The sequence below is a fragment of the Centroberyx affinis genome, unplaced genomic scaffold, assembly GCF_046629955.1.
Source record: "Centroberyx affinis isolate AG114_WGS23_722 - 3 ecotype Tasmania unplaced genomic scaffold, CSIRO-AGI_Caff_v1 ptg000111l_1, whole genome shotgun sequence".
NCBI classification, from domain to species: domain Eukaryota; kingdom Metazoa; phylum Chordata; class Actinopteri; order Beryciformes; family Berycidae; genus Centroberyx; species Centroberyx affinis.
The window spans coordinates 762,809-790,001 of NW_027278813.1; the positions used below are offsets into that span (position 1 = coordinate 762,809).

Genomic DNA, 27,193 nt, shown 5'->3' on the forward strand with positions numbered 1-27,193 from the left:
TGTTTCACAGGGAATGGGACTACTGCTGCAGTGTGACAGCACAGTAGCTTTGTGTGTGTGTGTGTGTTCACATGCATACAGTATGTGTGCACTAGAATAGAAATCAATTATCTTGAAACCACTGCAAGGATGTATGGCTGCCCTATGATTAAAGAAATTCCACCAATCATTCCTTCACCACCTTCACGCTCACATTCCCAACATCTCTATCCCTGACTGACAAACATATGAATCGTGGGTTACATCAAACACTACCCCGACACTTTTATGCCCCCTCCGCAGCGATGTCACGTTGAATCCCCTGCCCACACACACACACACACACACACACACACAGCGTGTCTGAGAGCTCATTGCACTGATCTGTTCAACACTTACATTCCACAGGAGTGTCAATGACACACTTAGAAAAACAAAAGGAAAAAAAAAAAATGGAGATATCTGACATTTCAACGACAAAGGTAAAATCCGTGGAGTAGAAAACTAGCATGCCATGTTGGAACTTTTTTTTCGTCATTTACAAGGGAAAGGGGGGGGGGGGCTTAACATTAATCAACATAAGGAGAAAAAAAAAAAAAAAAAAAAAAGGAAACTCCACGAGAGTATTAACTGTAAATATCAGTTTCATATCTTCTCTTTGCCTTGGAGGGGGGTGAGGTGGTGGTGGGGGGGTGAGGTGGGGGGGTATGGGCATTAGTAAAGCGTTCATTGTCTCAGAATCCTTCCTTCCAGCAAGTTGTTAGTCCAAGCAAAAAATATAGAAATGTACTAAAGAGGAGCGACAACCAATGGGAGTTTCTTTCCTTGCCAAAAGTAGATGTCCTTTCTCTTTCCAGTTGTGTTACTCTTTGGCAAAATGGATGGTGAGACAGCGGAGAGAGCAGAACAGAGTGGGGACCACAGCTGGAAACTGTACAGAAGGTCTGGGGGTGGGGGGGGGGCAAGGGATGCTCTAAGGGGTCAAAAAGGGAGGGGAAGCAGGGGTGTTTATCCAGAGTCTATCCCATCAGGCAGTGGGGCTCCTCTCCATGTGTGCCTTCCCCGAGGCTAGGCGTCGTACTTCTTCCCCGTTCTGTGGATTTGGTGGAACAGCGTCATGGAGAACGCCATGCCCAGAAGCTGTGAAGGAGAACAGAAGGAGATAGTAAATGGAGATGTAAGAATTTGTGTTTGTATATATGTATATATGGATGTGTGTGTGTGTGTGTGTGTGTGTGTGTGTGTGTGTGTGTGTGTGTGTGTGTGTGTGTGGTCTGTTTGATGTTGACGCCTTGGGCTAGTATGTGGAGTTTGGGATGCACAATAAATCCTGTAGTGAAGCAAGAACACAATTTCTCTCTCTCTCTCCATCTCTTTCTCTCGCTCTCTTTCTCAGATGGCCTTCAAACGCAAGCTCTGTTGGTATCTCGCTGATGGAAAAATGTACAGCATGCACACGCATTAAGTCAATGAGGTAAATTGAGATGCCACCGAATCAAAGTAGCCAGCTACCTCTTTGAAGTTTCCATTACCCCTGATACTCCCACATCAAACACAGTCGCAAGGTTGATCCTAAAACCATTATCTGGCAAAGTCCGGATGGCAGGGAAACTGCAAAGTATAGTGCATAGTCTTTAATGAAAAAGAGGCAACGTCAACTTCCTGCAAACAGAGGCTGGCTCCACTGGGGATCCCTTCAGTATATGATTAGCCTGGGAAAGCTGCTGATTCTCCCCCATTAGTTCCAGTCAAACCCCGCTTCTTAAGAAAACACCACCTTAAGCTGCTGCCAATCAAAATGCAACACAGAGTCAGGGAAACAATAAACAGTGGCGTGGCGTGATGGTAAATATGCCGCTGAAGCGCTACTCAGGACCAATCAGAGACCGTCTCAGTGCTCTTAAACCAACCATGAACCCCATCATCTACATGTGCCTCATCTGTATGGCTGAGACATGCACAGGAGGTTTTGTTGAAGTGTGTGCCGTCTGCTGCATGACAGTCGCTCCCGTAGGACTCTGCAAACCTCCATCATGCGACCCTACTTATGAAACCCATATTCCGATGTGAACATACAGCTATAGAATAGTGAACAGTGCAGGGATTTTTGAATTCATTATGCGCTCTCTATCGAAGTTCTACTTGCGGGCTTTCGCCAAAGTCTGATATGCCTTGTGCTAATCTACTAAATCATTTATAAGCCAGTTCCTCGCTCTTTATGTCGCTAGCTATAAGATTACAATGTAAAACGTATAGGGCATCAGCTTTTCATGATACTCTGTGCTGTCAAGTCTTCCACCTTGCCTTGAAGCCTGCTAATCTGACGGCTCAAAGTCCGTTTCTCCGCTCTCCCCCGTCCCTCAACTAACTCAGAGAAGTGTATGGGGAGAGGGAGAGAGAGAGAGAGGGGGAGAGAGAGAGAGAGAGAGAGAGATATCATTAAAATTGATGCCAGCCAGGTTTAAGTCTCCAAACAGACCTGATATTTGCGTATGTTATGCATGTGTGTATTCTGTGTGTGTGTGTGTGTGTGTGGAGGAGAAAAGAATTGACAGGAGAGAGAGAGTATGAGAGAAAGTAGAAGAGTGAGGGAGTCAGAATAAATACATGCGTGTGTGTGTGTGTGTGTGTGTGTGCGTGTGTGTGTGTGGGGCGGGGGAAATGGGGGGGGTTGCTGTGTGTGAGAACCAGTTAATAGGACAGGATTGAGCATGTGATCTTTTCATGAATACATAGTGGTCTGAGCCTGGCCAATACAAAACATTGGCTCTCCCTCTGTGCGGCGGTGAACTTTGAACCGCAGCCCGGGCGCCATCTCCCCCTCTCTGGTGTATTACGCAACTCTTCAGGGAGACTTCATAATGAAGCTACCTGGCTCTGAGCGAGCAACAGATTGGCACGCCGAAGACTCGACAGCCGCAGCGGAGTCACCGACACGCCGGGGGGAGGGCAGCGAGAGAGAGGCAAGAAGGAATGTTGAAAGCATGAAAAGCAGAAAGCAAGAAAGAGGGAGTTAAAGGTGAAGGGGTTGATGCATAGAATGAACAGGAAATATTGAGAGGTTAAGTGACAGGTGAGGACGAAACTCAGAAGTTGGAATGAGAGCAGGTGGGGGTTATGCTCACAATAAAGCTATATCCCTTTGTATGTGCTCTAGCTACACTGGAATCACACCCACAGGAGACAGACAACCTTTAAGAGTAGCAGCCGAATGAGTGAGATTGCAAGGTAAAATGCAGCCAGGAACGCAACAAGGCGCGAGAAAAGGTATGACGGATCTGAGAAAAAAACTGCAGACAGCAAAATGTGAGAAAAGTTGGCCCAGGGACGGAGCAGAACGAGACGGCAAGTCACAAATACAGCAAAAAGTCCAATGCTGAGCCGCGCAGCTGGAGGGATGAACAGGTAAGACAAAAAAGTGAACGCGTATCACAAGAAGAATTTGTCTCGCCTCTCCTCGCGGCGCCTTTCTTCCCTCCGAATCCATACCTCTCGTCTATATTCAGTAGCCCTCCTCTCCTGTCTTCTGATGGTTTCTGATGCATGGCTGCAGCCTGCCAGGCAGGCGGCCAGGTGGCTTTGATTTCTCCCAGACAGGATCAGGGTGCAGCAGACAGCGGCTCCAATGTTTCAAGATGTGTGGGTGCCCACTACGCCCACCGAGGCCTTATTACGAGACCGTTTCACACCAGAAGATGGCACAGGCACAGAGGCCATGCAGACGCAAAAAAAAAAACCCACGCACAAAAAAGGAAGAAAATGAATGGGAGAGGGAGAGAAAAAAAAAGATTGAGGGATAAAAAGCAATTCAGCAAGCTTCCTACCTGTACTACCAAGATGACCATGCCTATGGTTCCCAGCAGGTGCTTGTTGTCGTCCAGCCACTCCTCCACTTTCTCAAAGCAGCCCTGAAATGGACAGCAACAGCTTGTCAGGGTACCACTACAGAAAGTGTGCGTTTTATCAGGTATAAGAATAAGAAAAGAGCATAGGAATCAGGCCAGTTATTGTTGCTCACAGCATGGGGGGCTCTCAGAAAAAGATAGTTTCCACGTAGCCGATTCACAGCATTGCCAGAAAATAGATCTACTCTAACCATACTCAACTAGCAGAGGAGTAGAATAAATGGGATGATATAATGGTGTGTGATAGAGTGTACATAGAGATATACTGTAGTTGGAAGAGAGAGTGATGCCTTGATGGATACATTGCAGGTGTAAAAACAACTGAATTTATAATGAGTGATCAATTTTGCATGCAGGGCTTGAAAGGCATGAAATATGGACCGTATGGAAAAAGGCGTTTGGTTAAAAAAACAAAACACTGAATACCACTTAAGCTCTTAAAGGTATTCCCACCTGGGTTCATTCGCAGGTCAGTCAATGTCAATGGCAGCGTATAGAGAGGTGAGGTGAGAGCAATATGGCGGTTTCAGCTATACAGTGGCGCCGCTTGCTGAGTGTGGATGATGAGGCAGCATGCGAGACTGAACTATATATGTGGCCGTCTCCTCTGGGCAGGATTACACACGCAGGCTTTTAGAGCTACGCATCCCCAACGGGCCGGCTCACTATCTGCCTATTCTCATTTTGGCAATTATATTACATCTTTTAATCCCCTACTTTGGACTGGCTAACAAACCACATGCCAGACCAAGAAGGAGATTAGACTTGTAATGGGGGGGGGGGGGGGGGGGGTCGCGAACAAGGCGCTGCAAGGTTTTTGGGAAAAGAGACTTGTTGTCTCATGTGTGATGGAAGAGGAAGTTTCCAGCGTGAGCAGAATTCAGAGCAGGAGGGAAACTTTAAAGCTGCTTTAAGTTCTTTAAACAAAAATCACACATTAAGTTGTAAAGGAGCTACTGAGCACATGGACAGTAGATTAAATAAATGAGAGAGATGAGATGTGTGATTTTGATGTCCCCCGTGAATCTAGCACTAATATCAGCTCTGGTGTCAACATAATTATTATCTAAAACCAACTATGTTCAAACGTCACAGGCTCGCCAAGGGAGACCAGACCACTTGACTACGGCTGTTCCCTCTAGTGTAAAAAAAACGCAAGACAAAAACTATCATTACACCTATTTAATGAACAAAAGCGCTGTCACTTTCCAGCTCACCCTGTTCCAGAACATGTTGGTGGAGTTGCGCCCACAGTCCTGGTAATGCTCCTGGCAGCAGCGGTCAGGAACCACCTTCTCCTTCAGAGCCTCGTGCCAGTCAGTGTATGCTGTCACGCCGCAGCACTTCCACTGTGGGTGACACACACACACACACACACACACACACACACACACAAAGGATGAGTTAATGCTGTCTGACTGTCAGTCCAGCGAGACCTCGAACAAACTTTAATAAATGTTTTAATAAGTATTGCAATTATTATCTCACTCCGGAGGACGACAATAATGGATAACAAGCACACTTCAACACAGAGTTTGGACTTTCAATGTCCCATTAATGCTACAGCTAGAAGCCAGGAAATACATTAACCCGCAATATTTCACAGAGAAAAAAAACAAAACAATATTACAGGAAAATGGATGCTCTCATCAAGCGTAAATGCATTTATGCATCATCCCTAGGACATACTGTGAGGTGGTGTGAATTAAAGTGCTAATGCTAAATGCTAATGTTTCTGTTATATGCAGATGTGCAATGTGTGGTGGCCTGTGTGTGTATGTTTGTGTGTGTGTGTGTGTTCCCAAACACTTACCTCTGCCTGGATGATGTTCCAAGCGTTTCGCAAGCCTACATTGTTGTCTGAGTTGTAGAGAGCCAGCCCATCCTTCAGATCCTGCTTAGCATTCTCACTCACCTGCAGATAAAAACACAAAAAAACCACACAAAAAAAAACAACAACCTTGGTTAGAGACCTTCGTTTTAAGGGCCGGCTCAGCGAGAATTGTGCAATGGGTCGTAGCATTAATGACAGCCTTCATATTGGAGTGAGATGCTGAAGCTTGAGTGTTTGTACAAGTGCATTCACACTATTCTGCTCTTTTCAAACTCCCGGCGTTTTTTTTTTTACATGGAGGTAAATGAGAAAGGTGCTGCGTTTTTTGGCAGTTTTTTGCCTTCTAGAGGTAGAGGGAAAAAGAAGAAAAAACTCCTCTGCACTTTCCTTTGTATAAAGTTAAAAAGCCTTTATTATTCGTGGCTATTTCATGTTAAAATGTCACAAAACGCGCCCCTCTCTAAAGTTGAGTTCAGGAGCCTGCATGATGCATTGCTTTTTTGTGAGCTGACTAATCACAACAAAGAGGAGGCGGGGCTTCACAGTGCAGCTGACAGTGAAAAGTTAACAACAACCAGAATGAATACGCAGAAAGTAGCGGCAGGAACGTTGGTCTTTTTGTTACTCTCATCATTAAGTGTCAGTATGGAGCACAGTGGCGGTGTTGTGGGAGCTTTCTGCTAAGTGTTTGAGAGTTGGACATAAATACTATTTCCTGATGGTGGCAGCTGGTCGTTATGGAAACAAAGTGAATGTTCTGTGACCTGCTTGTTAACATTCTAAGCACAAAATGTGGCTGAGACATTGCATTTCGACAAAGAAAATAATGGTAGCGGTGTCAGCACACCCTACGATTTTATCAACAGGACCCAATAATGAGAGAGCAAAGTAGTACAGTTCAGTTACAGGTAGACAAAAAGAAAAAAAACATGCTACAGTGACTTTTGTGTGACGACTGAAGACTTGACAGATGTCATGTGGAGCTTCACTCCACACAGAGCTTCAACATGCCCTTCAGCGAAGCCGGCAAATCATTTTCCTCTTGACTGCACCCCAACAATGCGCTGAGGGTTGTGTCATGTCTGATGGAGATTAATATCTCATCGGATGTGTTAATGAGATATACAATCAGTGCTTTAGTTCTTGCACAGTCCGCCGTGCCCATGGGGCTTTGCTAACTGCCAGGACAGATTGAGAGGCGCTTCAGATATGGGGTAATTATACTGGAAAAATGACATTCACTGCCAGAACCATGCTGCGTGTCTTTATAAGCGATACAAGTTATTTCAGAAGTAAGAAAGGGAATGTACTTGCTTTAGTATTTAAAGCTTAAGGCGCCAGAGTTTGGCGTGAAAATAAAAAAAAGAAGAAATTCCCCACACAATAAGAGAAGCAGGAGCTTGTCTGTCATCGCCTGACAGAAGAAGGTGCTTTCAGCTATTTCTCATCTTTACTCAGAGAGGAAGGACTAGGGTTCAGCTAAACATTGTTTGTAGGCTGCTCAGTAAATCACTAAGAATTGGATTTTTTTTTTTTTTTTTTGACAAAACCAGGTAAGCGAAGCAGCCAAATAGATAATGACAGCCTGCTCTTGTAAAGCAAATACAAACTCAGAGGAATGTAACATTTCACTTGACATTAACGACCTCACACCTCAGCAAAGACCCTTAGTCTACACACTGTATGTGAGAGAGACAGACAAAATCCTACTTTGATCACATAGAAAGCACGATCACACCTTAATTAAAGCAGTTCAGCGATTTATGGGTGGAAAGAAAAAGCCTCAAACCTTAGTTTTTCCAAGCTGGAATGTGTAAGAAAACTATTTGCTGAATTACACATAAAAGTCAAACTGATTTTTTTTAATGAGTAATTAAAGTTTCCCTAGCAATAAAGTGCTTTACTGATCATTAATCATGCATAACCCATTTTAAAAAAAAAACCCAGAAACCCCTCCAAAACCTTTGAAATATGATTAGTGAGATTTCAAATCACATTCTCCTGTCTCGTGTCTTTGCTGATGCGGAGGAGCCTATCTGCGTATTGCACCTCGGGCTGCAGGCCCCATCATATCTGTCCTTGCGCGGGGAAAATGAGATGAAGAGCAGCATCATCAATCTCTGTCTCTTAGTTCGTTTCCATCCTCTCTATCTTCTCTCTATCTGGGCTATGTGATGCTGGCTCGCTCATTACTTACTTCTCGCAGTTGCACAGTGACTAGAGAACGGGGGCCCCCTTCCAAAAAAAAAATCATCTTCTGAATCTCCAATAAGTCTCTGAACCATCTTCCATTTCATGTGTGGAAGTCTTTGTTACAGCCTGAAATGAAACCTAATGATCTAGATTTACCACTAACGAGAGGCAGACAAATGACTGCAGAACAAACAGAGATTTGATCATGCAACACTCTGACCCATTTTCCCCTCGCAAAAGGCACAGATACACACACATCTTTGTTGCATTAGCCTATTTTTCTGATAAAGAAAACTAACTTCTTGATTGAAGCCCATGTTGCTGGTACTGGAAATTGTTCATAAATGACAGACAGAGGCTACACTTTGTGATAAGTTTCCTCCGAAAGCCGCTGTGAGGCATCGACAAAATATCTCATGTGTGGCGTATTGACAAAGTCTTGAGACGCACCTCGTACTTCTCATTACACAGATAACACTCGCGGTTTCCTCCGGGTCAGACCGAGTTGGCGCTCAGCAATACGGGACAGCGCATTCGTCACAGAAATCTAGGAGGGTTCTGCTCGGCCATCAGCTGATGGGGGATGGAGGGGGGCGGATGGAGAGAGATACAGATACATGGGATGACAGGGCAGAAGGGCAGGCTGGGAGCCATGCTTTCCACCCAGCTGAGTGTTTGCTTTCTGTCACTATGTGCAAACAGGGAGAAGAGAGTGGGCGGTGGATTGTCTCTCTGCACCTGTCTGTTTGTCACTTAGGAAGCTGTAATGATCCGGCAGGTCCAGCCAGTCATAAAACGACACAACCGCAAAGAAAAGCTAGTCCTGCATCCAGACCTATGCAGGTTTTCAAATTATTGTATTTATTTTATTCTATGCTTCGAACAATACACATACGATTAGGCAACTTTCTAACTTTTCCTCTCCCCCGTCTTCCCAAACACTCCTGAGCGTGATACCTTCCTTTCATGTAAAGCCTGCTCCCAGCACAGGGACTAGTTAATAATTCCGGAATAGGGAGACCAGAGGCGATGCCATGGGTTGCTGTCAGATATGGGTCCTAGGCTTGGTGACATCTATACCTGGGGGACCTGGTACACTGGGTCCTGTCAGTGAGCAGACACAGACTGCTACACAGAAGAGCCACACTGCCTACTAATGACCTGAGGAAACAGCCTAGACGCAACTGACAGCTCCAAACTCATTTCGGGCAACTATGTGAAACAGATCTGATCTGCTCACTGGCGTCTTTAATGCGAAAACGCGCGAGGAATCTAATTTTTCCCGTTTAGGTGGCAAAGGTCAGATCTGTGCCAGGTAGGTGACAAACTGAGACAGGAGCCGGCGGCGTAAATTCTGCCATGGAGGGATGAGGGAGGGACTGACCTCAGCACCGATTCCCTTGTATTTCTTCTAGCTTTTTTCTCTTTAGTTTCACCTCTGAAGACAGTCGGCTAACTGGCTTCTCGGAGATTAGGTGAATGCTAAGAGGCGTCTGGAGTTCCTCGCTAAACACAAGCCTGTGCTGCCTATTAATTTGGTATGATGGTCGTACGAGAGAGCTAATCGTATTGTGTCTGCAATTTATTCACTTTTACCAAACTGCAATTTATCGCCTTGAGCAATTGCAATCTTCAAAACGCTATTACAATTCTTAATTCCAAATAAATCAGTTGTCTCTGCAGTACAGTTACATTGAAAAACAGCAATAGTCTCGGCACTTGGTTCACTGAGCACATTACCAATTTGAAAAAGAGGCCCAGTACAAAAAAATACCAGCCCTATCTGTGAAATAAGATAAATGCAGACATAAAAAAAAAAAAAACATAGCCAGATACTGAAATTGAATTTGTGACTAGTCTGCCGTCTCCAGCCTATACTGACAGGCCAATAGAGCTTAGAGCTACCTAGGAGGCATGCATCACTGAAGGATAACCAAGGATTTGGTCAAAGAAAAGCATATAATGCCATGCAGCTCCTCCCTTCAAAATCTATTTCCTTAAATCTCCCTTCCTTCCTTGCAGGCCTACCTGTTCCGTAGAACAACAGGGCATGTTCTCTACACATACATGTCAGCACACAGCATGACATGACTACCTGCCCACTGCACAGTCACGCCACCTGCATAATGGGAGATGGACAGCAATGCAGAGGGACCCAAGCTGAGCCTTGGAAGAGAGGACTCCAGACAGACTGTATTCCCACTATGCAGAACGCTCTCATCTTATCTTCTCTTCCCTCTTCTCCTCTTCTTCTCTCTGATGTGCCCCCTCTGTCATCTTCACATCCAATTTCTATTCCCCGTTCTACTCACCCCAGCTTCACCCCTCCCATCTTCGCTCATCAAACATAGCTGATATTCTATGAATTCTTAAATAACTACAGAAACCAAAACTGTAGTTTCCACAAAAAAAATACAAATAAAAAAAAAATCCCCAAACAATGTACATTTCTACAAGAGTGTACCCTGTTACCAAAGCACCTTGAATGGAAGAACCAAACATTTTTTTATTTATTTAATATGATCACTGCTGGTCCCTCTGTGAGCTGTGCAACAATTGATTAAGACAGCAACTCACAGAGTGATATACTCCAGTCAGACAGTCACATCCCATCTCCTGCCATAGGCTAAAAAACCCATCTCTTCAAGAAGTACCTCAGGTCACCCTCTCCCCACTGAATCGTCCTCTCTTACACGCTCTAATTTACTCTCATCTAGAAGAAAATATTCCTTTTACCTCTTTCCTCAGCTCTTATTTTGGTATTCATACTGTGTCAGCTCTCTTACATGATCATTCTAGGGTCACAGGGTTATTGTCAGGGTACTACGGCTCTCTGATCCTCGCACCCTTTGACCCTTTGACCCAAGGACACTAGGAATTGAAGCTGACAGTATTCTATTGCATTGCTCTGTATAAGAGGATTAGCTAATAGCAGTTCAAAATGTTCTGGAGAGAAACAGCCTCAGAGCCAGAGGTCCCAAACAACAGATCATTAGACAGGATCCTTTATTCGGCCAGCAGCTCCACAGGCCGGTGTTGGGTAGCCTAAGGCCTGGGCACTGGACAGAGCGAGTGGAGAACCTCCACTCCCACTCTGTAATTGGTGTTGGAGAAATAAAGCATGGCCGGGGATCTAACATAATTCTCCCTGTGCAGGAGTGCGAGACGTGGCTAGAAGTGTCAGATGTCAGTGCTGCTGTTTTGATGTTCTACCAGTGAGATACATCGGGGAAGTGGCATAGCCTTCCCTCCTTCCCTGCCCCCTTTCTCATTACACCAACCTTCCTACCTCCTTCATTTCATCCTTGCCCTTTTATTATCTCTCCCTGATTCACTCACTAAAACTCTTCCTACGTACCCCATTAAGACTAGGTCACACTAGGCGAATCCGGAATCAAGGCTCAACTGCCGACTCTGGCCGTTTGGCCAGACACAAATTTTTCAAACATGTTTGATTTGTGGGACCGAGCTGGTCAGGTACAAAACTCACAGAGACTGAAATCTCAGAGTAAAACTGGCAACAACCAATGGCAGTTCAGAAGTGTGTGGGAAGAAAAAGAAAATGAACCAGAAAAGAAAAACAACACCAACTCATGTAGATAGTTTACATCAGCAAGACTCCCAACTCCACTCTTGGTAAGTTGCTATACAATGTACAGCCAGCAGAGCGGTCGTTCAGCCTGAACTGCTCTCGTTGGGCCAGATTTGTTTTGTATAACAGTCTTGTAGTGTGATCTAGGCTTTACACTCACACTTCACCTTGTCTTTTCTCTCATCCGTTCCCTTCTTCCCACCTTTCCTCCTCCTGTTCACACCACACCACACCACTCTTTCCATGCACTTCCTCCCTCTCTCTCCTCTCTACCTCCTTCCCTCCTGAACACATCCCCCTCCCCTCCCTTCCTTGCTGCCATATCTCACCTCCCTTCTTCTGCCACCCGTGTCGACCTGCTCTCCCTCCATCCTTTCCTTTTCCCCCCTCCCTTTCTTCCTAAACACTTGCTCTAGTGTTTCCGTGCCAGAGTTCTGATTCCTCATTCCGGGCTAATAAACCTTCATCGGTGTTCGGCCCAGTGTGTCGGTGGGTCGACTGCGGCACAATGAGGTCACAGCGCTAAAGACGGATGGCTGTAATCTGGTCTGTGGCCCAGCCATCTGCTGTAGTCAGCTGGTTGCTAACTGCAGACCCGGCCTTTATTATACTACTGCCTCTACACTGCATTTAATCAGAGAGCTTAACACCACTGGGCTAAAGAGGGAGGGAGGTACGCCGATCTAAGCCATACCTGGAGGCAAGACTGTTCTAGGCTGAGGGTAGAAGTGAGAGAGAGAGAGAGAGAGGGAGAGAGAGAGAGAGAAAGAGGGAGAGAGGGATGAGAGAGAGAGAGAGAGGGAGATATTTTTTTTTTACTTTATTTAGTTCACAAGATCTTCACATTCAATAATAGTAATTGAAAAGTGCCAGAGTATTGTAGAAAAATACAGTTTCACCACAGCAAAAAAATCTCATCTAAAAACAATGCCAGAAATTAAATAATCATCTACTAGAGAACAAATCACTTCATTATAGCAGCACTGTTGTATAAAAGCATGAATATTACTCATAATATTTTGTGCCCTTAACAGTGAAACAAATAAAGGAACTACTTCCTGACCAGGGCTGCGTTTCCCAATAACAATTACTCTTAGTACGAAGGTTACGGAGGTTTCCTAGGAGCGATTTTAAGAAGGTTCGTAGATTTTTTACAAGCATTGCCCAAAACAGCACCTAAGGTAGGAGGGTTGTACTTAAGCTAAGAGTGTTGCACCTTAAGTGCATCTTTGGTCCAATTCTTTACGTTTCTATCGCAGCACAGAGGAGGAAGGTGTTGGGGAGAATTTGGATGACAGACAGCATCACATTGGGGTCTGGAAACCACTTTTTCAAAGATTAAATTTTTTTGGCATTTCTGCTTTATTAGAGTCACAGTAGAGGGAGACAGGAAAGACAGGTCGGAGAGAGGGGATGACATGCAACAAAGGGTACAGGATTTGAACCCGTGCCGCTGTGATTAGGACTCAGCCATAATGGTACGCGCTCTACTGGTTGAGAAACCACTTTTGATGGCATGTGTAAATGTAGGGCCTTCAGTTTGTTGCACTGTGCAGCTCTGAAATGCTTAGTTGGTTTAGGCTTACTGTAAAAACCTTGAAAATACACAAAATAACATTTTGTGCCGTTTGGGTTACGATGGTGGGTTACACTTACAAAATAAAGCCAATCACAGAGGAGGTGGTGATGTGACAACACTGTATTCACCTACCAGGCAAAACACAATAAATGAGTAAGCCTTGGACTCAGGCATTCTAAGTCTATTATTATTATTGAAGGATGCTGCCAAGTCATTCACACACATACGCTTTTTTTCTTCCTCAGTTCAACAATCCCTGCGGTTTAGTTATCTGCATCAATAGCCACAAGTCACCCATTTCGTATATTATTTCACTTTTTACCAACGTACCCCGATTCCTGAAGTTCATCAAAGCAACAATTAAAGTCCTGAATTATGCCCTGCAAACTATAGCCTGCCTGAATTTCATGTCTTTTTTGTTGTCTTCTGTTAGTGTTTCTCCACTCTGTAAATATTTTATTGTGGTTATAAACATTGTGCGCATATTTTACTGTAGACTACAATCAGCACTGGCAGTCAAAATACATAAAGCTGCAAGTGGAAGCCTCGTGGTAGTGATGCTTCTCTTCGTCCTTGAGACATTTTTAGTGGTCTACGAGTGGTCAGGAGGACTCTTAATCTACAACGGGGTTTTAAGAGCATCGTTAGTTAAGATGCTTTTGGGAAACCCGCCGCAACTTTAAGATGCTTCTTACAATGTACTTTACGGACATCTTAGGCCTTACGATGCTTTTGGGAAACACAGCCCGAGTCTGTTCTCTGCTTTATTAAGACACAGAGAGAGAGAGGGAGGGAGGGAGGGAGGGAGAGAGAGAGAGAGAGAGAGAGAGAATGAAAGAGGTGAGACAGTGTGTTCCTCCAGCAAAGAAGCCATGTTCGTTTCTTCTCCTCATCTAGTCAACAGCTTGTCACCCGGCAGGATCACAGTTCACAGAGGCATCACTCATGACTTAATGATGACCTGTTTGAAAGACTAAAATATCTATTTTGCAGGCCTCTGTCAATACACTTTTAAAAGCTGCCAAGTGCTGTATATCTTCCACACTTGTTAATAAATGCCTTGTGATTAGAGGATCAAATAGGAGAAGTGAATTAGTGATTCCTCTGATCACAGCCTGCAGCAGAAGATGGGGGGAGCCTCACACGGCATACTAGATTTCACTGGCGAGAAACAAGCCGGGAAGAAAAAAGAAAGCGTTATCTGAAGGCCCTGCGTGATGGATACCGATCGCCCTTCATCTAATCTCCTGATATTCCTTAACATATAATACCACCTGAATAATATATTAGCATCACACATTTTCCTAAAGTATGCACTACTCCTTTGGCGGCAGTCTGAAAATGTCAACTCCAATAACGTGAAATTTGCTGTAATGGCCTCGCACTGGAATGACATTTGAAGACCAATAAAGGAAGATATATTTTGAAGTGATCAGCATTATCATGGTTTCATCTCCAATTACGTCTAAGCTAGGATAAACATGCCGTTATTTGGGGAGATGGGAGGAACATAAAACATGATGGCTATTCGCTGGAGCTGGTGTGGATGAGACAATTCTCCCCAGCTAAAGCCCTAACACGGACTAATGCGGACTCATATTAATCCGCATTTAGGAAAATCCTCAGACCCACTTGGCTCTCTTTTCCTAACTTCACAGGTGATGGGGGAGGCGCAGCTGTGAAGTCTAGAGGCTCCCTATTAAGATTCCACTGGAAGGATCTGGGTTTTTTAAGCTGGTAATATTGTGGAGATAAGGCAACAGACATATTTACTCCTGACAGAGTGTGCCTGCGAGACCCGATCCAAATCTTAGAATGGATTGGCTGCTAAATGAATTCCTTTATCTGCCTGAGAGACTAAGTTTGAGCAATAACCTCAGAACAAAGAGGGAGAATTAGCCAGCGTCCCAAGGGGGGAACACAGAGACTTTGAATATATAAATAGACAGATCTATCATTAATGTGTCCTTGAAGAGAGATAGAAGTCTTCACTCCTCGTCCTGCACAAAGAATTTGTCATCTTTGGGCTAAGGCGTGTCTAGGAAACATTTGTGGAGTGATATGATTGAGCATCGACGAGAAGAAGCCGGTTCTTCCCTTCTCATGGCTGCCAGTAATCTCCAGAGCTTCACATACCGGCATGTGTTCTCACCACATAGACACAAACCTAGCTGGTACCCATGTAGGGGTCATGGGAATATGCTGATCTAACGCTTGGCACCCAGTACACACACACACACACACACACACACACACACACACACACACATATATAGCTTGGGACCAATTACAGGGAGCCAACTGGTGGGGATTGGGCTGCATTGTGTGGTCTAACCTTTGACTGCTGGGTTAATGGCATGGTGAAGACATTTAACCTCCTGACCGAGACACAACGGAATCTGTAAGGGGAAACTCGGGACACTCGGAAGCAACTGAAACATGGATATGTATATCACACTCACACCTTTTATTGCTTTGCGTGTTTGTGTGCGCACTTTCTATGTGTGCACATGTGTGTATGCAAGGTTTGAGACAAGGTCTGGTTCACTAAATGCAATCTATGTTTCTCGAACTTTAGAATGTGCTTCCACAATATGGGCGAGCTATGGTGTAACTGTAGATTAAGTAAAAGGCAAAGGATGGAGTTAGGGAGTTTATTCAGAACAATGAGAACTAGAAGCTATAACATTCAGTCGTAACATGGAAAAAAAAAAGTACTTACCTTATCTGAGTACACAAAGAACAGGATGAGCAATATCAGCTCTGCCAGGAGAATTATCAGCAGGACAATGAAGAACTGTCAGAGAGAGAGAGGGAGGGAGAGTCTTGTTTTACCAATTGCTTTGGCAGTGTTGTAAATCTACCTAGTCACGCCAATGCGAGCACTCTGAATATGAATGTGAGAGAGAATAAGCCTCTGCTGCAGCCAAATATGTCAAATATGATGAGAGGAAAAACAATCATTACATATATGAGAGATTTTTGACTTGTACACCCAGTTGCACTAATCTTTTGTTTGTTCAACGTGTTCTCATGCAACATTCATATGATAGCTTATATGGAAAAGCTATGCACCCTAGATTCCTACTATACCTACATCTTTGATTCATATAGTAGTATATGATTCATGCATTTGATTCAGATTATACCTATGCATGGCCAGCCGCATAATCTATCACTGCACTAAAACAACTTCAGTTGTTTTAGACTAGACTAGATTGTCTAGGATGCACAGGAACAGACATGCTAATGAGGGTTGAGGTTATGGTTAAGGTTAGGCAACTAAAACAACTTTGATTAAGGTTATAGTTAAGGTTAGTGATGTTGCACTTTGGTAGTACCTTGGTTGTGTATAGCTTCCTGGACATGATATAACCCCAAAATCAGTGATTCTCTGTTATTATATGTTATGTTATATGTCACACTGAAATCTGGTAGGAAGAATTTCAGTGTTACACTTGTTCAAACTGAAAGGTTTGATAAAATAAAGAAAGAAATTCACTTTAAAAAACAGCAGAATGACTAGTGTTTTTATACAGTATATTGTCAGAATCTGCTTTGTTCGTGTTTGTTTAAGTGGGATTTTGAGACCTGTTTCGCCATATAATGGCACTGAATGGAGAGAGACAAAAAATGCAATTCTCCAATCGCCTCTACCGGAGCAACAGATAACAGAGAATTGGCAGCTTTGGGATTATATCATGTCCAGGATGCTACACAACCCAAGGTCTACCAATGTTCAGCATCACTTTAAGGTTAGGCAACTAAAACTTTGGTTAAGGTTCAGCAACTAAAATAATTTCCTTAAGAGTTGTGGTAAGGCATAGGGTTAGAGTTATTGTTTTGGTCAAGGATAAGTAAGAAAAACTTCTGCTGAAAATGAAAACTTCACCCACAGCAGAACATTTCTTGAGTTGAAGGTAAATGCATACACCCTTCCACCACCTGTTTCACTTGATCCACAGAATATCATACAAAATGACGGTGCATTGCTTTTTTGCATCTATAAGTACCAATGTGATACAGGCTCTTTTGTTTCATTATTCACCAGTGTCTGCTTGATTTTCTTGTATTTTTCACAAAGAAGCCCTTGCCCCCCACATACAGAACCACTGATACTCACTCACACACAGTTGAACATCAGGGTTTGGGTTAGCTGAATACACAGCATGCCAGACCCTTCATTAATAAGATACGGCAACATACACACACACACACACACACAAGAAAAAGAGGGAGAGATGAAGGAGGAGGTGGGAGTGACAGACAGAGGGAGAGAAGGGGAATCTAAGTGCCGGAGGGCTTGTGAACGTGTGAGAGGAGTGGAAGAAGGTTTAATACCTCCTAAGATTAATTTCCCACACAGCCTTGCATCTCATCTACTATTCTGTTCTCCCCTCTTGTCTCCCCTTCAGCTTAATATTTACCAATCTCCTCTGCACAGCATGGGAGGAGGCATGAGGCGCAGAAACTATATTTTAGAAAGCCCCATTAATTCCATACTTGTGTGTGTATGGGGGAGGTTATTATATGTGTCAAGGCCCAAATGAAACAGTTAAAACAGCTTGTTGTTTGTTGAATTTCTAGGTTGCCAGTTTGGCGTATCAGTAGTCGATTATAAGCACTTCACAATGTGTTTGTTACATTTTTCCTGATGCTGGAATTTGAAGGAGCAACTTCTGCAGACAACAGTGATGATGCTTTGACTGCTGTGTGTGTGTGTGTGTGTGTGTGTGTGTGTGTGTGTGCATGCGTGTGCACACCTTTGTGGGCGTGTGTGTTCTCATTTGCTGGCAATTCACGCTTTCAAGGTTTTGAGGTCTGCTGTTTCAGCCAGATATTTCAGTGTTTTCTCTCCCAGTTTTTAGGTGTTTTTTTTTTTTTTTTTCAATTTGTTTCAGCACACCATTTTTGGCGGGGAGACAGAGAGTGAAAACTTACTGCAGAGGATGTCTGGGCTTTGAATATCTCTAATCCAAAGAGAGTTGTTCACAGAGTCACTTCAGAGATACTATGTCAAGGTGGAAGCTCAGATCTGTTCGCCCCAGGAGATCTAAAACCACTCTGATGTTTCCTAACCCCCCCCCCAACACACACACATACACACACACACACACCTCCCTACCCCCCCCACCCCTCTCTGGGTTTGCTGGGATGGACAGACAGACAGAAAAAAACACACATAACAACAACAACAGACACCCAGACGCCCCTGCTCAAAACAGAATTATCTTGGCCAAGTAAGAAGCGGTGCCACATACTCATCTGGCAGTGACTTAATTAAAAATATCAGAACCTCTATATTTTCCAATTAAGACTCTCTTTTTCTCATTCCGTTCCTTCCCCCCCCCACCCCCCCTCAACCTTCGCTCACACCGTCTCCCTGCTTCACAGTTGTTAGGCAGGTGAAGGAAGCCATGTCGAACATTGAGGATTTGGTGGGGCTTTTGACTGACGCAAGAGCTTCAAGGGATTGAGCTGTTTGCTGTGTTAAGTACCCAGAACCGCGACTCCAACTCTCATTTAAAGTTTATGCGTAAAGTTTTTTACCCGCTCATCCTCCCAACCTCATCCCAAACCAAAGACAGCGTCTCTCTCTTAACTTCTGTAATTAAAATGAGTTTAAGACAAAACGCTTGTACAACTTTGTGCAAACAGAGCAGAGTCTAGACAGTGTATTCTTTGTATTGAATAATAGAACATTCTCCATTTTTAAGCATAAAAAATATCGAGTGCCATTAGGCCTGTTACATAATTCAACTATGTAAGTGACACAAAAAGCCCCCCGTCTGACAATTCTTTCACTGGGCTGTGACCAAAGCCATGGAGAAGACATGATTGCTTTGTGTTAATTTGCAGAATGGAAGAATCCCACTGGTCAGCTCTAATTTTCCCTTCAGAGTCCCTGAGGTTCAATACAGACTGCACTCTTCTCTGTTGAGCTTGTTAGATGTGCGGCTGTGCTGAGGAGCCGTTTGGAAGACAAAGACAAACACATTGCTGAGCTCTCACTGGCCTGTGACTATGTGTCTGCGTGTGTAGGTGTATAGAGCTTACACATATGTGAGAGGCTGTCTACACAAGACATTTCTGTCAATATTTGGATGAGTGATATGATGGAATGTGGCAGACTAGAGGCGGGGAAGAGAGACAGAGAGAGGGAGAGAGAGACAGAGAGAGAGAGAGAGAGAGGGAGGGAGAGAGAGAGGGGCTTGGACAACCGCTTCCGTCTTTGTTATTACAATGGGTATTGCGTAGGCATGCAGATGTAGTTAACTCACGCTCAGAAGCAGGCACTTGTTCTCCTTGATGGCACCCAGGCAACCGAGGAAGCCCGTTACCATGACGATGGCGCCGATGGCGATGACCATGTTGGCAGCGGAGAGGGAGGGGAATGAGGGCGAGAAGGTGGCAAAGCTGCCTTGAGACACAGAGAGCCAGATGCCCACGCCGAGCAGCCCACAGCCGCATAACTGCAAGGCAAAAGATAAAAGAGAGACAACCAGGTGAGAAAATAAAACGCAGGATGAGACACGTCAATATCTTGTCAGGATGAGCTGTAAATATATTAACAGCCTGAAAGTTCATTTTCAGCTCGGCACTGCCCTTGCTGGCAGATTCTGCTGGTATTGACAGACCTCCTAAACAATATAGCAGTCCATGGAGTAAAGTTAGCAGTAAACAAACACAAATCCCAGCTCAAAAACTGTCCTCAGTCAGCGCAGCAGTCTCATATTTCCTTGTGTCTGCCAAGGGAATGGCCCACGCAGTCATCCATCACCAAACACCCCTCAAAAAAACAAGACGGTTTACACCAATTACCGCAAATTAACCAACAATGATAAGCCAATAACAGCTCCGCAGGAGATTAGAGCAGAAATTGGACTTGGGCCGTGGAGTTGGTTTGCAGTTTTGGGCTGATTACAGAAAATCCAGAACAAACAGACAGAATTATTGCCACCCCCCAAAAAATGAAAACTTCCAGCTTCCAAAAACCTCCTGCAACGGACTTGAACCTCACCTAGGGGGAGCAGTTCCCTCTGGAATTCCACTCTGTCACGCGGCCAAGCTGGGTGCACCGTATGGGAGCCCCCCCGCCCCCGCCCCCGCCCCATTGATGTCTGTGAGGTCTGGAATGCGAGTCCATTAAGGCGAGAAAGTGTTTATGGAAGGCCTTGATTGGCAGAGTGGAGTGTCCCACCCGCTGGTGTGTTGGTCCATCTATCAGAGATAAGAGCTAAGACAGCATGCCCACCACTCAGTGAAATATAAGCCAGGAGGTGAGTGGTGACATTTTTGCCTGCACCTAATAGAATGAAATACCCAAAGCAATCTTGCCGTGAATAAAAAACCCCCAATGAGGTAAAATATGGGTAGACACCATGGTAAATCATCGGCCTGCCCTTTCTTCTGCTCCCTTCACACCCACCTCCCCTTCTTCCTTTCTCATCTTCGCACTGGTGCTCCACAACACATTAATGCCTGTCAGCAATATGTAATATATATATATATATAGATGCTAACAACGCTGCAGTGCGAGAAAATAAACACACACAGGTACACACGCATTCACACAAACACACACAATTAGTCAGGATGCATGGATAGACCGGAACAGCGTTTAGTTTTTTTCCTCTTTTAAAGGCAATAAATAATGAATCCACCACACACGGCGCTAATTTTCTTGAACTGACAAACCGAGACTGACAAATAGCGCAGTGTGATACCATACCTGGAAACACCTTGAGAACGAGCCGCTGTACTTTCAAGTTTGACTAATGGCACATGTCCCTGATTCTCCGCTGATCAGCAACGCTGCATACCCACGGGCAAAACAAAGTGACTTAAAAGCACATCGCAAAGGAAACAAAACAAGCACTCGGCTGAAAAGTGGCTCTCAGCGATACTAGCTGATGGCATGCGAGAGGAATGTGTGTCTGTATATCAGTGGAGGAGTGTTGGGGAGAGGGGGGGGGGGGGGCATCTCTCAGCATGGGGTGCTGAGAGATGCCTCCAGTCTAATGAGTCCTATAGGATCTAGACACATAAACCATGGGCCAGTGAAAGAGTTCAAACAGCCCCTCTCTGGTCTGCCTGCTGAGTGCAGTTTTTGCTCTCATTAACCCTGCGACCTTTCACCTGCGCGGGTTGACTTGCCTCCGCGGATTATAGCCCCATACAGGCGGATACACTGGGAAGTGAGGAACGACAAGCTACATTTCTTATTACTATTATACGCTGAGGACACAGAGAGAGAAAAGCTGCCCCGGGGCGCGACTCGAAAACACAAAGACTCGAGCGATCCTGCTGAGGTCGAAGATGAGGGGGCCGTGAACAGAGCCGCTGTGCCGCTGAATGGCCACCAGCCTCCTGAGAGAAGGGCACTTGTTTAGTCGCATGTGGGGTGACACTGAAGGCGCGGTAGATTTCCCAGCCGGGGGGAATGATAGGCAAGGTTGAAGGACAGGCTGCGTCGACAAGTGGTGCAAGCAAAAAACCGCAATGAAACGAACACCGAGAGAGAGAGAGAGGGAGAGAGAGAGAGAGAGAGAGAGAGAGAGAGAGAGAGGTGCAGTGGGTTTGTTTCAGTGCTGCAAGAGGGCCTTTCAATCGTCCGTCGTCTTAATAATTCAGAACAATTCGATGGGAGGCATCCGGTGACCCTTTATGCCCCCCCCCCCCGATTAAAAAAAAAACGGGAGAATGAAATCGAGAACGCTGGTAAAGGTCACGTCTTTATGCAGAGTGGCTAATATACAGAATCGCAGCTGACGTCCTTCAGAAGGCCAGATTATATAGAGCATGAGCAGGGGCTTCTAGGGAAGCAGGGGAGGAATAGGAGGGTTTTAAAAGGACAGATAGATGGAGTGGATTTACAGCTATAGTGAGGGGAGCGCTGGGAGGTTTAGGAGTCCAGGTGGGGAGGGACACTGTGCCTGCACTTAATTGTGTTTAATGCCCAGTGAAGGGAGCTCTTCCAAGTGTGTCGCTCTCTTAAGTGACTGTGAAACCACCCAGCCCCCGCTCAATCTGTCTGATCTGTCTGTTAGAGCCTGCCAGCAGCATAGCCTAATCTCCACCGCACTTCTACTACAACTAGTACTACAACACACTGCCACCAGACCTCTGTGTCAGCGCCAAAGGGAAGACCTATAAGCTGGGCTCTCTTTGGTTATCTGACCTTGGCACGTATGGTTGAGCTTGACCTCGAGCCTCTCTGCTGAGCTCCTTATCTTCTTTTAATTGTGGGAGAGCCGTGTTTTGACATCCCATCTGCAGGGAAGGATCAAGGAATCCCCAAGAATCCCTAGATACTGGATGTAAACAGTCATTGAGACGCCTTACTGTTACAAGGGCAGTATTGTCGCTGTTAATACAGCAATTACATTGCAATTGCTGCAGGCGTATGATTAGCATTTGGGTAGGGGAAATGTATTGGGCTATTATTGTAGTCTCTTGGTTGGAGAAATGCAACAATAACAGTTTATTCAATAATTTTCCAATTCAATTGTAGTCTGGGTGATGATGGTGTGATTCAATACAAAGACCAATGCAATTAACCGTTTCGTAACCGTTTCTACTAATCTTACCAATCTTTACCTAATATTAAATTAATGCATGATTTGGTAGCGAGGTTCCTATTTGCCTGCCTATCTTTGCAACTTGACCCAGTTTGATCCTACACTAATTATCTGGCCATACTGAAAGAATCAGCTATGCTGCTGTGGGCTAATACTCTGCTTTCATTGTCCCTTCAATCACCTTTGCAGGGCCAGAGCCCGGTGTTAAGCCACTCAGGCTGATGCATGACAGCTTCCTGGGCCCGCTACTACTGCAATTTTAACAAGCTTCAACAGGAGATGGAAGTGTTTTTCTTTTCTTTAGTAGACAATGTTCAAATATGTACTATTTGTTGTACTCACTATCAAACAAAGTCATTGGAAAAACACTGTCAAAACACCAGCCTGTTTTGTCTTGCTGAAGCCTCCATGCACAGATACAAGTGCAGAAATGCTTTCTCCCCATTTATCACATTGAAGGTTAGTTTCATATTTGAGGCTGATAGTGACATCTTTTCCAATGCCGCAGTCATAAAAAAACGTCTTTCAAGTTTAGAAAACAAACATTGCCCTTAACATTGAATTGAGTTCAGAAAGGTTACTTTTGGCAAAAATGAAAGATATGACGTGAATTTTTCAAATCAATGAAAAGAGTTAGAGGAGGATATCTGATCTTTTCATACATGTTAGACAATCTTTCAAGGGCAACTTCACGACAAAACCGAGTCCAGTGTCTAAATCCGTGGAACAGTGACAGAGGGAGTGGAGCAGAGAGGAAGGAAGCAGAGCAGCCCTGAGGGACAAAATGAAGTTTTTTGGCGGAGGGAATTGGAGGATAGGAGATGTTGCTGTGTGGACCCTACAACAGGCTCAAGGTGAGAATAATTGCAACAATATGAAGCAACTTCCCAAACAAGAAGCAGAGGTTAACTAGGTCAACCAAGGGAGGGGGCGAGGTGTGTGTGTGTGTGTGTGTGTGTGTGTGTGTGTATATGTGAGAGAGCGAGAGAGAGATCGAGTTAAGAGGGAGAGAAGAAGAAGAAAATAGAGGCTGACCCTTCATCCGAGTGGCTGGCTCGGAGAATTATCAGTTGCTGCAGTAGCCGGCTCAGTGACACGGAGCCACCCGACAGGACGCCACTTCAATCTCCCCCCCCCCGTCCACCCCCTCTGCCTGGGGGTGGACGGGGGGTGGGGTGGAGGGTGGGGGGGTGGGGGGGGTGGGGGTTTGGGGTGGGAGTGGGAGGACGGCGACCTTTTTCACACTCCCAGAGCTCGGAGAGGTCACTGTGGGAGCGCGTCCTGTCGTAAAGCGCCAAGAATGACGGATTTTGTCAAATTACCGCTGTCATCTTGGACTGTTCTCATCACAAGGGGTTGAATGCCCCAGTGAAGGAGGTTGCGAAGCTTGAGCGAGTGAGGTTATGTGTGTGTGTGTGTGTGTGTGTGTGTATGTAAGGGTCTAAGAGTGTGTGTGTGCTGAATTTGACCCTCTGAACTTGTCTCTTACTTCAGTTTATTGGCCTGACACCCAGAGTTTACAGTTCAGTGCCAAGAGTAAATGACTGGTCAATGAAGAAGCCATCATTTGCTTTACTTGAATACATTCCTCCATAGAGTCGCACTGTGCCATATAGTGAAAACAAAGCTTTCGTTTGAGGAATCAGCAAGCACCTCTGCCACTACAGCGCAATAAACCATAACCGAGGGGAAAACGTCATCCTGGCTGCACCGCTTGGGGATGGAGACACTTCTTCACTTTACGATCCATTTTGCCCTTCTCTGCTACAGCATTTTTCTTTTTAATCGGTGAAAAAAATATATAGATATATTTTTTTTTTCCTTGCAGCACACGTGGTTTTCTGCCTTTGCAAGGGCCGTTAGCAGACATTGATTTTGCACTGAAAGGTGACAAGAGAGGATATTCACCTTGGAAAAAAAGCAGATTTTTTGGTTTCTCACCATGTGACACAGCGAGCCTATGATTCATGTCACCATATAACTACAAACTGGTGAGGGGCAGGGAAACAGAATCACATAACAGCAAGCATAAGCAAACAATCATGAACGACAAACAGAGGTGAGAACGCTTGAAAGTAGAAGACGGGCAATTTGTATTTTCTGCCCCGCAGCATAAAAAGGCCTCCTCTGATACATGCTGTGAAACAATAGGAGTCATTTAAACAGTTGACTCTCTGGAGACAGTCTTTTCTGGCTCATGTCAAAGTTATTTTATTAAGAACAATTCTTCCTCATGACTCATGCATTGCCTAAAAAACGTCAGCATTTTGTTTTGTTTTTTAAAGAAAGGTCATAAATAAAGTTTTTCATGATATTTAGCCTCCGTGATGAATGCACTTCGGTAACTCAAACAAAAGCCCAGGTGACAAGCATAGTAAATTATATATGCCACATTATCATTCATGATTCATTCTGCGTTTTACTCACCTTGTCCGCCTTGTCAAAGCCTAATGAAACCATGTTGTTCTTAACAGAGAGTGTCCTTTTTGATTATAGCTCACTCAAAAAGATGCAAGGTCATTGGATCTCCTGGTACTCTCATTAAAAGGAAGCCTCACCGCACAGCAGCCTGATGAGCTGTGTCAGAGTGAAGACCATGCATTAAAAGCAACTATTCTGCTGTCAGTGGTAGTGGCTATAGACTGACTGCTGATACCTATATTAAACAGTCCGTTATCACAAGTATGCACATTTCTACACTGCAATATACCTCCATCTTAACAAGTTACTTAAATTAGTATTCAGTGTTAAAATCATATTTCTCTTAAGTGAAACCTGGTGAAGAAATATCTGCCACTGGGAGGAGGCAACTTCACTAGCTTCAAATGCAGTTAAAACTATGAAATAAAACAAATGGAATTATGCAGTGACCAAAGAAGTATTAAACAAATCAAAACTATCTTATATTTTAGATTCTTCAAAGTAGCCGCACTTTGCCTTGATGGAAAGACAAAGGCTTTGGAAAGAAATTCATACATAGGCATCAACTTCACTATTTATATTTGCCTAAGAAACATATTTCAAACATTTAAGCAGAAGCCTTTAGATCAAAATGGCTTTAAGATAATGGAAAATATTCAATCAGGTGTGTCCAAACTTTTGACTGGTACTGTATATACAGTATAGTAAGTGCAGTATGGGTGGCTCCAGTAGGAAATTGACCCCTAGCCCTTGCAATATCAGTGCCAAATGTTTCAGTACATCCCATAGAATATTCAGCCTGTTGATGGGATTAGTGTAATAATATATCCAAGTTAAGCAGACGGCACATTTCTCTGTTGCATCTTGGAGGCATTTCAAAAAGAGTTGAAGGAGGTAAGTTGAATTGGTTGAATAAAATCATCTAAAACCCTGATGTAAGTGGTAGACTGCTTCACGCCACAAGGCCACCAGGAACAATAAAAGGACATGACAGAGGAGCCAAGCTAGTCGGTAGACTATTATGTACAGGGGTATAGACTCAGCTTTCCAGTAACAACACCCCCCCCCCCCTCCACCCATCTCCCCCCCCCAAGCATCCTAGTCATCCCCCAATGAATATTGCACAGCCAATGTGAGTTGTATAACAAGTAAATTATTCACAGATTCTGCTATGGGGGCTGAGGGAAACAGTGCTTTCAGGCTGAGAGTAAACACTGCAAGGATTCAAAGGGCCGGGGCAGATGCAGAGTGTAAGATTAAAAAGCTATATCTGCCTTGTTAAAGTTTCATTAACCCAATGGAGTCCTGGAGGATTCACCCCATGTGTGTGAGATTACATAGAAAATCGCGCTGACCGACAGACAGACAGACGCTACAGAGTGTCAGGCGTTCTACGAACACATCCGCTTTTATGTGTGGGCAATTTAGTTTTCATTGGGTCAAAATGTGAAGTAGCACAACTTGTCTATAAATCTCAACTGGCTTTCGCCCACTCTCTGGGTGCTCTAAACAAATTATACTGTGTAGATGTTTTTTTTTTTTCCAAGCGGCTTCTGAGAGAAAATGCTTCTGTGCAGATATAAATGTTTCCATAGAGGCAGTGTTCCCTCCCTCCATCACAGGCTTAGTCAAGCATCCAGATGTGGCGTGATTCTGTTAACTGTGGTGGTTCTGTGTGGAAGGCCTGGGTGAGCTTTCTGAAGAGAGAGCCTGTTAGATTACTCTGTTTATGGGTCTTTAGTGACACCCCTTTTCATGCTGCAGGGAGAGCTGAACCCAGCCTCCCATCCCTCTCTCTCTCTCTCTCTCTCTCTCTCCCTCTCTCTTTATCCTGAGAAGAGCTGAAAGGCCCATTCACAGCAAAGTGACTCTAAATCAATCAGGCCAGGAAGGATTAAAGACAGATGAGCCTTTCTCTGCCTGTCCAGAGCGATCCCTTCTGTCTGCACTGACACATCCACACTCTTCACGTCTGACAACTACCTCCACCGTTAGAGGACAACACACGAAAAGTAAGAAAGCCAGGACAACCGCAGAATAAAAAACTATTAGACATCCCTGAGTAATTCTGCTGTTAGATCTGCACCAGCCCAACAAGCTTCTTCAATC

The 27,193-nt window shown here is 44.6% G+C and overlaps 1 protein-coding gene across 1 annotated transcript in view; it reads right to left on the minus strand.

Moving 5' to 3' along the window:
* Positions 1-1,047: 1,047 nt before the first annotated feature.
* tspan9a (tetraspanin 9a) overlaps positions 1,048-27,193 on the minus strand; it is a 63,695-nt gene continuing 37,549 nt past the window's right edge. The window contains exons 2-7 of the mRNA XM_071526457.1: positions 19,364-19,555; positions 15,805-15,879; positions 5,698-5,799; positions 5,102-5,233; positions 3,804-3,887; positions 1,048-1,119 (exon numbers count right to left, since the gene is read on the minus strand). Of these exons, the coding sequence (XP_071382558.1) occupies positions 1,048-1,119; positions 3,804-3,887; positions 5,102-5,233; positions 5,698-5,799; positions 15,805-15,879; positions 19,364-19,555 (657 nt within the window). The remainder of the gene's footprint in view (positions 1,120-3,803; positions 3,888-5,101; positions 5,234-5,697; positions 5,800-15,804; positions 15,880-19,363; positions 19,556-27,193) is intronic.